General features: G+C 31.7%; 1 protein-coding gene across 3 annotated transcripts in view; it reads left to right on the top strand.

The window, feature by feature from the left end:
• ath (ATP-dependent RNA helicase DHX33) overlaps positions 1-13,293 on the top strand; it is a 33,841-nt gene that overhangs the window by 4,413 nt on the left and 16,135 nt on the right. For all 3 annotated transcript variants that reach the window (XM_089103976.1, XM_089103977.1, XM_089103978.1), the window contains exon 2: positions 2,589-2,866. In XM_089103976.1, coding sequence (XP_088960102.1) covers positions 2,589-2,866 — 278 coding nt within the window. The remainder of the gene's footprint in view (positions 1-2,588; positions 2,867-13,293) is intronic.

Below are 13,293 nucleotides of genomic sequence, written 5' to 3'. Positions count from 1 at the left end.
CCTGCTACAAAAATAGACCCTTCTACAAAATAAGGTTGAAGAATTGTTTACTAATACATGAGAAAATCCATATTTCAAAGCTAAAAAGTTGTGTGACAAGAGTCTGGACCAGCTTAGCCTCAACCCACCTGAACCCCCTGAAGTTACTGCAAATAACCTTAACAGATTCCTTGTTTGCTTTGCCTAAAGTCTCCCAGCATTGTCTTATCAATAAATAATATCAAAACCTAAAGAATTTGGCAATTTTGCTTCTTTTCCATCTGTTCCTCCATTCAAAATTGAAAGAAGAATCAGGAAATGAAGAAAAGGAACTTTTTGCCCTTTGGATATCATATTTTCTCTTATTAGTGATTTCAATAACTTCCTTGCTTAAATTCCTTTTCAATAGCTTCCTTCCTTTCAATAACTTGCTCTTATTTGTTGTTTTCAACAAGATTATCAAGTCTGGTCAATTTCCACAAATGTGGAAACAGGGTTTCAAAACCTGTTTGAAAAGAAAGAGTGGCTTTGAAGATATTTGTCCTATTTCTTTTACTCTCATATTCTCAAACCATATGAAGGATTCCTTGCAGATTGTCTAAAGGAAAAAATCCTACCTCATACTGACCTGAGGTAATGCAGGAACCTCAAATCCACTTCTACCCCCCTTTACCTTGATCTTTTATTGACTCCATAGGGAGAATTCTCAAAATGTATTAGTTGAGAAATTTATCACAGAATTTAATATTATTCTTTCCTGGTGACTTGGTTGCCTCCTTCTTATCAAAATTAGAGGATGATAAACCCCCACAGCCCCCAGGGCAAAGAAGGTTTTGTTATAGAAACTCATTCAATTGGGAATTGAGAGGTTTAGTTAGTACCCTTATTAATAGTCAAAAGTGATCAGAGGTCAAATGCCCCCCCCCCATGCCCATCATTTCCCCAAACAATTCCAATCAAAATTTTGATATATCCATCTTGTTGAACATAGTGAAGGGTCTGGAAATTAGTTTTTGAGTATGAAAAACCCCCACAGCCCTCAGGGCTAAGGTTGTAAATTATGCCCTGGGGCATATAAGGTTTTTATATAAAGCATTGTTGTAAAAACTTCAAAAAGGGCTCATTTGATTGGAAAATGAGAGGGCTATTGCCTTTTTTAATAGTTGAAAGTAATTGGAGGGGGAATCCCCCCCCATGCCCATCATTTCCCAAAAAATTTCTGATCAAGGTTTTGACATGACCATTTTGTTCAACTTAGTTGAAAGGTCTGGATGTCTTTGAGGATGATAACCCTCCCCCATAACCCTCAGGACAAGGGTTGTAAGTTATGCCCTTGGGGCTTATAAGGTTCTGTAGAAAGTTTTGTTGTAGAAGCTTCAAAAAGGGCTTATTCAATTGGAAATTGAGAGGACTAGTGCCTTTTTTATTATTTGAAAGGGATCAGTGGGCAAATTCCCCCATGCCCATGATTTCCCAAACACTTCCAATCAAAATTTTGAGATAGCCATTTTGTTAAATGTATTTGAAAGGTTTTGAAATTGTGTCTTTGGGGATAACAAATCCTCCCAGCCCTCAGGGCAAGGGTTGTAAGTTATGCCCTGGGGACATATAAGGTTTTTTTTAAAAAGCATGGTCACTTTGGAGCAGACTCACTGGATTGGTAATCAGACACTGGGGTTGAAACAAAACCCCAGAGTTTAGGGGCAAGGGTTGTAAGTTATGCCCAGGGGGTATTTAAGGTTTTTATGGAAGGGATGGTTGTGTAACTTTAGAAGAGGCTCAGTCTTTTTCCCCGAAAAAAGACTATGTCAATATAAACAAACAGAAATTAATTAAAAACACCTTTTCCACAAAATAAGTTTTTAAAAAGCCATAATGTAATTTGTACTTTACTGAAAAAAATTCTTTTAAATGTTTTCACTTTTATAACTTTAAGAAATCAAAATTTAATTAAGATTTTAGGGAATAAATATCAGCATATGTCTATTAAACTGACAATGCACTTTTATTTCAGTAAATTTATGTGAATTTAAAAAAAAGGAAAAAATTGGAAGAAAAAAAATAAAAATAATGATCAAACTAAAATCATTGTTTCTATGAGATTTGGCCCAACAATTGCAAAACACTTCTTACTCAATCTGTGTGCTAAGTATTTCTCTCTGAGAAACATGCATCCATGATCTTTTATTCTGGTGTGATCATTTATTCTGCACATTTTTATAGATGGGAGCTTGAAACCTGTACAATAGGGTTCTTTAATTTGCTGAATCTGATGGTTTGATTTTTATTAAGATTTTATTACTTTAAGGGGGTGTTTCTCCCCTTTTTCGAAAATTGGGCAAATTTAATTTATCATTTTTCTGGCAAAAGAAAATCACCAGCTCTTATAAAAACAAAGGTCATAGCCAGAATAATTTGCTTACAGACACAGGAGGAGCAACATGCAAAAGAGCATGTTGCTCCTTCAGGCTACACAGCTTGTGGTTGTTCTTTGGCAAATTTGTAGTTTTTTTTTGGATGCATCAGTCTGCTTATTTTATAGTCACACCTTGTATTTCTTGTCCAATTTTGTATCCATTGACAGTTTTCTTATTCTATATTCACTTTAGGTTACTGCAATGGCTCCAGATGACAAGAATTTAATATCTAATGTAAAGCCAGTTCCAATAGAGGTTAAAAGACAAAAGGAGTCACTTCCTGTCTACCCTGTACAAACAAAGTTAGTAAATGAGATAATGAAAAATGCTGTAACAATAGTAATTGGAGAAACAGGGAGTGGAAAAACAACCCAAATACCCCAATTTCTTCACAAATATGATTTTTGTAAGAATGGAATGATAGCTATCACTCAGCCAAGAAGAGTTGCAGCAATTACAGTAGCCAATAGGTAAGTGCTTAAGCTTGTGTGTAATGGTTAATAGGGGCTTTAGGTAAAATCAACCACCTCCAAAGAAAAGACTGTATCAGATATGTACTGTATTAGGACCTGATTCACATGAATATGCAATAGGACCTGATTTATATCCAATAGGAACTGCAATAAAGACCTGATTCACATAAACACAAAGTAAAAAAGAAATTGGCTTGATTTGGCAAAGTGCCATCAGGCCTTAAAGAACTAAAACTAGACCATGAATACTTTTATCATAGGCAGCACAATTGTGCTGCCTAATTAAAGAACAATGTTGGCTCAATGTTTTTTTTTTTTTCTTAGACCAGAGCACTTTGTATCAAAGGAGTTGTTGTAGAAACTTCGAAATGGGCTCATTTGATTGGAAATTGGAGTGGCTTGTGCCCTTTTTAATTGTCAAAAGTGATTGGAAGGCTTGACATTTTTATAGTAAAGATTGATGTGGGTACAATGTATAATTATTTTAATTTTTTTTTATTTATTAATCAGAAATGGAATAAGCCATAGGCTTGTCTCATATAGCACAAATTACATACCATGAGCAACACTTATAAACAACAAAAACTATAAACTTCCTAATAAAACAATAGAACAAAAACGATGATACCCTACAACAAATATACACTTCACAGTCCTAGGTACTGCCTTTCATAAAAAGAGGTCTCAACTAATGCTGTTTTGAAAGCTGTAACATCATTCACCAGAACTACTTGGTTGGGCAACATGTTCCATGATTTTACTGAACGATTTGCAAAGGAACTCTGTCCAACTTTCCTTGATACCCTTGGCTGGTACAATTTTAAAGAGTTCTGCCATGTAGATGGATAATGACCAAACTCAAAGAAATCTTCCCAAGACACATGGTCAATACCCTTTACAATGAAGAAAGTGTTGACAAGGTCCATTCTGTCCCTTCTGCATTGCAGAGATGGTGAGCTCAGGCTACTCAATCTCCGCTCATAAGGTAGGTATTTCAAATAGGGGACAAGTTTGGATGCTTGTCTTTGCACTTTTTCAATCAGCTGTGCATCAGATTTTCTAGTTGGATACAACACAGATGAGCAGTATTCAACAGCAGGGTGCACCATTCTCTTATACAATGTGGTAAAACTTCTCAGGTTAAACCTTCTGAAAGCTCTTTTGACGCAAAGCAAACCACAGTTTGCTTTATGTGAAAACAGCTGATGCTTGCTCGTCAAACCTCAGCTGATCATCAAAAATAATACCAAGATCCCTAATAGAGTTAACAGGGCACACCGACACGTCACCAATGAAGTACCAGAATGCCACATCTTTCACAAAGTAATGCATTACATGACATTTCTTCTGGTTAACAAACATAGAATTTAAATTACACCATTTGAACAATGCTTCCAAATCTCCCTGTATAAGTGTCACATCAACCAGGGAGGTAACAGCTCTGTATAGCTTTACATCGTCTGCATGGTGCTTTATATGGTGCTGTGTCAAATTACCTGCAGTAAATCATTTATAAATAAACAGAATAAAACTGGTCCCAGGCAGCTACCCTGAGGGACCCCACTTAGAACTCCACACCCTTCAGTTAGTGCCTCGCCATCACCAACCTTCACTTTCTGTGACCGATTAGTTAGGTAATCCGTAATCCAAGTCCCATACTTCTACATCCAATCCCATACTTTTGAAATTTTTCCACCAGCAAAGATATTGAAACCTTGTGAAATGCCTTGCAAAAATCAATATAAATACAATCAAACTTTAGGCCTGAATTAGCCATCTTTTGAAAATCATTGATTACTTCCGTTAACTGCGTGTTACACAATATACTTCTTCGAAAACCGTGCTGTGCCGTGCTCCACAATTTATTTTTTTCAAAATAATTTTGGATCTGATACACAATTACTTTTTCCATAATTCTCGAAAAAATCGACGTGTTCGAGATAGGGCGATAATTCGTAAAATCTGACCTTGGTCCATCCCTATGAAATGGTTTTATGACTGCATTTTTCCCCGCAGTAGGGCACTTACCAGATTCCAAACAAAGATTAAAAAGCAATGCGAGTGGAGCCACTAAAGAAGAAGCCAGTTCTCGCATAATAACATTTGAGACACCATCTATATCAGGGGCTTTATCAACAGAGAGTTCGCGGATAATTTTTGGAACAAGCTCAAGTGTTATATCAGAGTCATCACACTTTGACTCATTCTGTAATACAGAAGTTTCTGGTGCCAGTGATAAATTAGATATCTTATGGGTAGCAGGATTAACGAAAACAGATGAAAAGGTTTTGTTAAAAATAGCTGCTTTTCTTTTATCATCATCAACAGTTTCACCAGTGACTGGGTCATTGAAGACCGTGGACGATGGTGACTGCTCTTTTTCGCCCCTATTCACATACTTCCAATACCCTTTGGAACAACTTTGCGTGCAACTAATTATCGACGATTCCACTGACTAATTGTGTGACCGCAGGATCATCGTAACCCTATTTCTCATCCTCTTGTAAGCACGCCAAGATTCATCATCCCCAGCTGATAAATAAGCTCTCCAGTGTCTATTTTTCGCAGATATTGCTTCCAGGATAAATTTTGGCAGATTATTACGTTTTTTCATACCCTCTCTAAAAGTATACCTTGGAATAAACTTCTCACATCCTTCTATTACTACTTCACAGAAAAACTCAAAAGCTATATCTACATCTACAGAACTATGCTAAAGCTCATTAACGATATCAACATAATGGACAAAATCTCTAAATTTGTCATAATCTAGAATAATCATATAACAATTTTGACTTAGGATTTAACAGAATGCTCACATTAATACAGAAAGACAATACCACGTGATCACTTTTACCTAGAGGAGGTAGAAATTCTTTTTGTTTAGACTAGGGCACTTTGTATCAAAGGAGTTTTTGTAGGAACTTCGAAAAGGGCTTATTTGTTTGAAAATAGAAAGGGATAATATCCTTTTTAACAGTCAAAAGTGTTTGGAGTGCAACTAGTCCCCCTCCCTTGCCCACCCACGTATTTCCCCATTATGTTTGAAAACTAAACGCTGCCTCGATATTAAATCAAAATGCACTGTATTAATGCTAATTCCAAATAAGGCATCTCAGCAGTATCCCAAGAACAACTGAGGGTATTATGTTCAGAAGTTTGGGGCTACCTCTGCTCCTAAAATTTAACCAAATCAAAATAGCGTAAGTGTATCCAAGCTATCAAAGAAAGTAAACAGATTTTTTTTTTTTCAAATGGTATCAAGTTTTTTATTTCAGGTCAACTAGAGGAGGTGTGAAACTAAATTAAACACTTCTGTCCAGATTTTCAAAAGGGTGTATGTTGTTAAAAATTGCTGAAAATTTTTCTCCAGCATACAAATAGCAGGCCAAACTGTAAAGTGTTAAAATAACGAAATGATTTAAAGTATTATTTTCTTTTTCCCTGTAAAGACTATGTCATAAAACGAACAAAAATTAATTAAAAAAACTTTTTCCACAAAATAAGTTTTTCAAAGAAAAGTAAAGAACTCCATTAAACCAAAAATGAGCAAAAATAAAATAATCTACCAAGCGTGAAACTACCACAAATCAGCATTGATTAAATGAAACCCAAAATGAACAGAAATTACATTAAATAACCGAGTCAAACTCAAAATGAGCAGAAATTAACATGAGTAGGGCTCAAAACCCCTATGCCTTCCCAAGGCCAGAACATAATTTGCACTTTACTGAAAAAAATACAAATGAATGTGAATTGTCAGTTTAATGTAGCCTACATATACTGATATTCAGTAATCAAAATGTTAATATTATATGATTTATTAAAGTTATAAAATTAAAAACATTTATATTTTTTTCAGTAAAGTGCAAATTTTGGTCTGGCCTTGGGAAGGCATAGGGGTTTTGAGCCCTACTCATCTTAATTTCAGCTTGTTTTGAGCTTAACTCGGTTATTTATTGTAATTTCTGTTCGTTTTGGGTTTCATTTATTTATTGATGCTGATTTGTGGTAGTTTCACGCTTGGTAGATTATTTTATTTTTGCTCATTTTTGGTTTAATGGAGTTCTTTACTTTTCTTTGAAAAACTTATTTTGTGGAAAAAGTTTTTTTAATTAATTAGTAACAAAACAGTGTTTAACTGATGGCGCATGTGAAAATTTGCAATGTTTAAATATATTACTCATCGTGTTTTCACAGATTATCAGACTTCCATCTGATGACGAAATTTTGATTTACAAAGTACTGTTTTTTCGCCGTTTTAAAGGGGAGAAATCAGGCTCAAGAAATTTTGACACGAACTAAAAATAAATGGCTATCTCCACCCGGAAAAAAAAATACCCAACCCCAAAGGTATATTCTTGTTTTGCTGTATGGAAGTATTGGCTCCTTTTTCCATTGCAACATAGTTCTAATTTTATAGAACTTATATAGAACATAGTTCTAATAGTTCATAACTCAAAATAGTTCTAATTTTCGAATTTGAATTGGAACATCATTTATTGGTCTTCAAACTAAGTAGCGAAATTATAGGGGTACCAGAGCTTATCTTTGTTAGTTTACTCTGCAAATTTAATTCCAGCTTATTTAACAGAATAATAGTAAGCTTTTGGAATGGAATGTTCAAAAAGTTGCAGCACAAAACTAAAAATATTGCTTTAAAGTTTACCAATTGATATTTAAGAAGTTTATTTAGTTGGCAATTTGGATACTATGTCAATTAGTGTAGCATGCTTTGAATAAAATTGCACCAATGGCAAAGTATTGACAAAAAAAGAAAAATAGTAAGCTTTTGGAATGGAATGTTCAAAAAGTTGCAGCACGAAACTAAAAATGTTGCTTTAAAATTTACCAATTGATATTTAAGAAGTTTATTTAGTTGGCAATTTGGATACTATGTCAATTACTGTAGCATACTTTGAATAAAATTGCACCAAAGGCAAAGTATTGACAAAAAAAGAAAAATAGTAAGCTTTTGGAATGGAATGTTCAAAATGTTGCAGCACGAAACTAAAAATATTGCTTTAAAATTTACCAATTGATATTTAAGAAGTTTATTTAGTTGGCAATTTGGATACTATGTCAATTAGTGTAGCATACTTTGAATAAAATTGCACCAAAGGCAAAGTATTGCCAAAAAAAGAAAAATAGTAAGCTTTTGGAAAGGGATGTTCAAAAAGTTGCGGCACGAAACTAAAAATATTGCTTTAAAATTTACCAATTGATATTTTAAGAAGTTTATTTAGTTGGTAATTTGGATACTATGTCAATTAGTGTAGCATACTTTGAATAAAATTGCACCAAAGGCAAAGTATTGACAAAAAAAGAAAAATAGTAAGCTTTTGGAATGGAATGTTCAAAAAGTTGCAGCACGTAACTAAAAATATTGCTTTAAAATTTACCAATTGATATTTAAGAAGTTTATTTAGTTGGCAATTTGGATACTATGTCAATTAGTGTAGCATACTTTGAATAAAATTGCACCAAAGGCAAAGTATTGACAAAAAAAAAGAAAAATAGTAAGCTTTTGGAAAGGGATGTTCAAAAAGTTGCAGCACGAAACTAAAAATATTTCTTTAAAATTTACCAATTGATATTTAAGAAGTTTATTTAGTTGGCAATTTGGATACTATGTCAATTAGTGTAGCATACTTTGAATAAAATAGCACCAGAGGCAAAGTATTGACAAAAAAAGAAAAATAGTAAGCTTTTGGAAAGGGATGTTAAAAAATTTGCAGCACGAAACTAAAAATATTGCTTTAAAATTTACCATTTGATATTTAAGAAGTTTATTTAGTTGGCAATTTGGATACTATGTCAATTAGTGTAGCATACTTTGAATAAAATTGCACCAAAGGCAAAGTATTGACAAAAAAAGAAAAATAGTAAGCTTTTGGAAAGGGATGTTCAAAAATTTGCTGCACGAAACTAAAAATATTGCTTTAAAATTTGCCAATTGATATTTAAGAAGTTTATTTAGTTGGCAATTTGGATACTATGTCAATTAGTGTAGCATACTTTGAATAAAATTGCACCAAAGGCAAAGTATTGCCAAAAAAAGAAAAATAGTAAGCTTTTGGAAAGGGATGTTCAAAAAGTTGCGGCACGAAACTAAAAATATTGCTTTAAAATTTACCAATTGATATTTTAAGAAGTTTATTTAGTTGGTAATTTGGATACTATGTCAATTAGTGTAGCATACTTTGAATAAAATTGCACCAAAGGCAAAGTATTGACAAAAAAAGAAAAATAGTAAGCATTTGGAATGGAATGTTCAAAAAGTTGCAGCACGTAACTAAAAATATTGCTTTAAAATTTACCAATTGATATTTAAGAAGTTTATTTAGTTGACAATTTGGATACTATGTCAATTAGTGTAGCATACTTTGAATAAAATTGCACCAAAGGCAAAGTATTGACAAAAAAAAATAAAAATAGTAAGCTTTTGGAAAGGGATGTTCAAAAAGTTGCAGCACGAAACTAAAAATATTGCTTTAAAATTTACCAATTGATATTTAAGAAGTTTATTTAGTTGGCAATTTGGATACTATGTCAATTAGTGTAGCATACTTTGAATAAAATAGCACCAGAGGCAAAGTATTGACAAAAAAAGAAAAATAGTAAGCTTTTGGAAAGGGATGTTAAAAAATTTGCAGCACGAAACTAAAAATATTGCTTTAAAATTTACCATTTGATATTTAAGAAGTTTATTTAGTTGGCAATTTGGATACTATGTCAATTAGTGTAGCATACTTTGAATAAAATTGCACCAAAGGCAAAGTATTGACAAAAAAAGAAAAATAGTAAGCTTTTGTAAAGGGATGTTCAAAAAGTTGCAGCACGAAACTAAAAATATTGCTTTAAAATTTGCCAATTGATATTTAAGAAGTTTATTTAGTTGGCAATTTGGATACTATGTCAATTAGTGTAGCATACTTTGAATAAAATTGCACCAAAGGCAAATTATTGACAAAAAAAGAAAAATAGTAAGCTTTTGGAATGGAATGTTCAAAAAGTTGCAGCACGAAACTAAAAATATTGCTTTAAAATTTACCAATTGATATTTAAGAAGTTTATTTAGTTGGCAATTTGGATACTATGTCAATTAGTGTAGCATATTTTGAATAAAATTGCACCAAAAGCAAAGTATTGACAAAAAAAGAAAAATAGTAAGCTTTTGGAATAGAATGTTCAAAAAGTTGTAGCACGAAACTAAAAATATTGCTTTAAAATTACCAATTGATATTTAAGAAGTTTATTTAGTTGGCAATTTGGATACTATGTCAATTAGTGTAGCATAATTTGAATAAATTGCACCAAAGGCAAAGTATTGACAAAAAAAGAAAAATAGTAAGCTTTTGGAATGGAATGTTCAAAAAGTCGTAGCAGGAAACTAAAAATATTGCTTTAAAATTTAACAATTGATATTTAAGATGTTTAATTAGTTGGCAATTTGGATACTATGTCAATTAGTGTAGCATACTTTGAATAAAATTGCACCAAAGGCAAAGTATTGACGAAAAAAGAAAAATAGTAAGCTTTTGGAAAGGGATGTTCAAAAAGTTGCAGCACGAAACTAAAAATATTGCTTTAAAATTTACCAATTGATATTTAAGAAGTTTATTTAGTTGGCAATTTGGATACTATGTCAATTACTGTAGCATACTTTGAATAAAATTGCACCAAAGGCAAAGTATTGACAAAAAAAAGAAAAATAGTAAGCTTTTGGAATGGAATGTTCAAAATGTTGCAGCACGAAACTAAAAATATTGCTTTAAAATTTACCAATTGATATTTAAGAAGTTTATTTAGTTGGCAATTTGGATACTATGTCAATTAGTGTAGCATACTTTGAATAAAATTGCACCAAAGGCAAAGTATTGACAAAAAAAGAAAAATAGTAAGCTTTTGGAAAGGGATGTTCAAAAAGTTGCAGCACGAAACTAAAAATATTGCTTTAAAATTTACCAATTGATATTTAAGAAGTTTATTTAGTTGGCAATTTGGATACTATGTCAATTAGTGTAGCATACTTTGAATAAAATTGCACCAAAGGCAAAGTATTGACAAAAAAAGAAAAATAGTAAGCTTTTGGAATGGAATGTTCAAAAAGTTGCCGCACGTAACTAAAAATATTGCTTTAAAATTTACCAATTGATATTTAAGAAGTTTATTTAGTTGGCAATTTGGATAATATGTCAATTAGTGTAGCATACTTTGAATAAAATTGCACCAAAGGCAAAGTATTGACAAAAAAAAAAGAAAAATAGTAAGCTTTTGGAAAGGGATGTTCAAAAAGTTGCAGCACGAAACTAAAAATATTGCTTTAAAATTTACCAATTGATATTTAAGAAGTTTATTTAGTTGGCAATTTGGATACTATGTCAATTAGTGTAGCATACTTTGAATAAAATAGCACCAGAGGCAAAGTATTGACAAAAAAAGAAAAATAGTAAGCTTTTGGAAAGGGATGTTAAAAAATTTGCAGCACGAAACTAAAAATATTGCTTTAAAATTTACCAATTGATATTTAAGTAGTTTATTTAGTTGGCAATTTGGATACTATGTCAATTAGTGTAGCATACTTTGAATAAAATTGCACCAAAGGCAAACTATTGACAAAAAAAAAAGAAAAATAGTAAGCTTTTGGAAAGGGATGTTCAAAAAGTTGCTGCACGAAACTAAAAATATTGCTTTAAAATTTGCCAATTGATATTTAAGAAGTTTATTTAGTTGGCAATTTGGATACTATGTCAATTAGTGTAGCATACTTTGAATAAAATTGCACCAAAGGCAAAGTATTGACAAAAAAAGAAAAATAGTAAGCTTTTGGAATGGGATGTTCAAAAAGTTGCAGCACGAAACTAAAAATATTGCTTTAAAATTTAACAATTGATATTTAAGAAGTTTATTTAGTTGGCAATTTGGATACTATGTCAATTAGTGTAGCATAATTTGAATAAAATTGCACCAAAGGCAAAGTATTGACAAAAAAAGAAAAATAGTAAGCTTTTGGAATGGAATGTTCAAAAAGTTGCAGCACGAGACTAAAAATATTGCTTTAAAATTTACCAATTGATATTTAAGAAGTTTATTTAGTTGGCAATTTGGATACTATGTCAATTAGTGTAGAATACCTTAAATAAAATTGCACCAAAGGCAAAGTATTGACAAAAAAAGAAAAATAGTAAGCTTTTGGAAAGGGATGTTCAAAAAGTTGCAGCACGAAACTAAAAATATTGCTTTAAAATTACCAATTGATATTTAAGAAGTTTATTTAGTTGGCAATTTGGATACTATGTCAATTAGTGTAGCATACTTTGAATAAAATTACACCAAAGGCAAAGTATTGACAAAAAAAGAAAAATAGTAAGCTTTTGGAAAGGGATGCTAAAAAGTTGCAGCACGAAACTAAAAATATTGCTTTAAAATTTACCAATTGATATTTAAGAAGTTTATTTAGTTGGCAATTTGGATACTATGTCAATTAGTGTAGCATACTTTGAATAAAATTGCACCAAAGGCGAAGTATTGACAAAAAAAGAAAAATAGTAAGCTTTTGGAATGGAATGTTCAAAAAGTTGCAGCACGAAACTAAAAATATTGCTTTAAAATTTACCAATTGATATTTAAGAAGTTTATTTAGTTGGCAATTTGGATACTATGTCAATTAGTGTAGCATATTTTGAATAAAATTGCACCAAAGGCAAAGTATTGACAAAAAAAGAAAAATAGTAAGCTTTTGGAATGGAATGTTCAAAAAGTTGCAGCACGAGACTAAAAATATTGCTTTAAAATTTACCAATTGATATTTAAGAAGTTTATTTAGTTGGCAATTTGGATACTATTTCAATTAGTGTAGAATACCTTAAATAAAATTGCACCAAAGGCAAAGTATTGACAAAAAAAGAAAAATAGTAAGCTTTTGGAAAGGGATGTTCAAAAAGTTGCAGCACGAAACTAAAAATATTGCTTTAAAATTACCAATTGATATTTAAGAAGTTTATTTAGTTGGCAATTTGGATACTATGTCAATTAGTGTAGCATACTTTGAATAAAATTACACCAAAGGCAAAGTATTGACAAAAAAAGAAAAATAGTAAGCTTTTGGAAAGGGATGCTCAAAAAGTTGCAGCACGAAACTAAAAATATTGCTTTAAAATTTACCAATTGATATTTAAGAAGTTTATTTAGTTGGCAATTTGGATACTATGTCAATTAGTGTAGCATACTTTGAATAAAATTGCACCAAAGGCAAAGTATTGACAAAAAAAGAAAAATAGTAAGCTTTTGGAAAGGGATGCTCAAAAAGTTGCAGCACGAAACTAAAAATATTGCTTTAAAATTTACCAATTGATATTTAAGAAGTTTATTTAGTTGGCAATTTGGATACTATGTCAATTAGTGTAGCATACTTTGAATAA

The sequence above is a fragment of the Artemia sp. Qi Xiang Cuo genome, chromosome 18 (genome assembly GCF_049724085.1).
Source record: "Artemia sp. Qi Xiang Cuo chromosome 18, ASM4972408v1, whole genome shotgun sequence".
NCBI classification, from domain to species: Eukaryota; Metazoa; Arthropoda; class Branchiopoda; order Anostraca; family Artemiidae; genus Artemia; species Artemia sp. Qi Xiang Cuo.
This window is presented reverse-complemented; position numbering and strand designations above follow the sequence as displayed.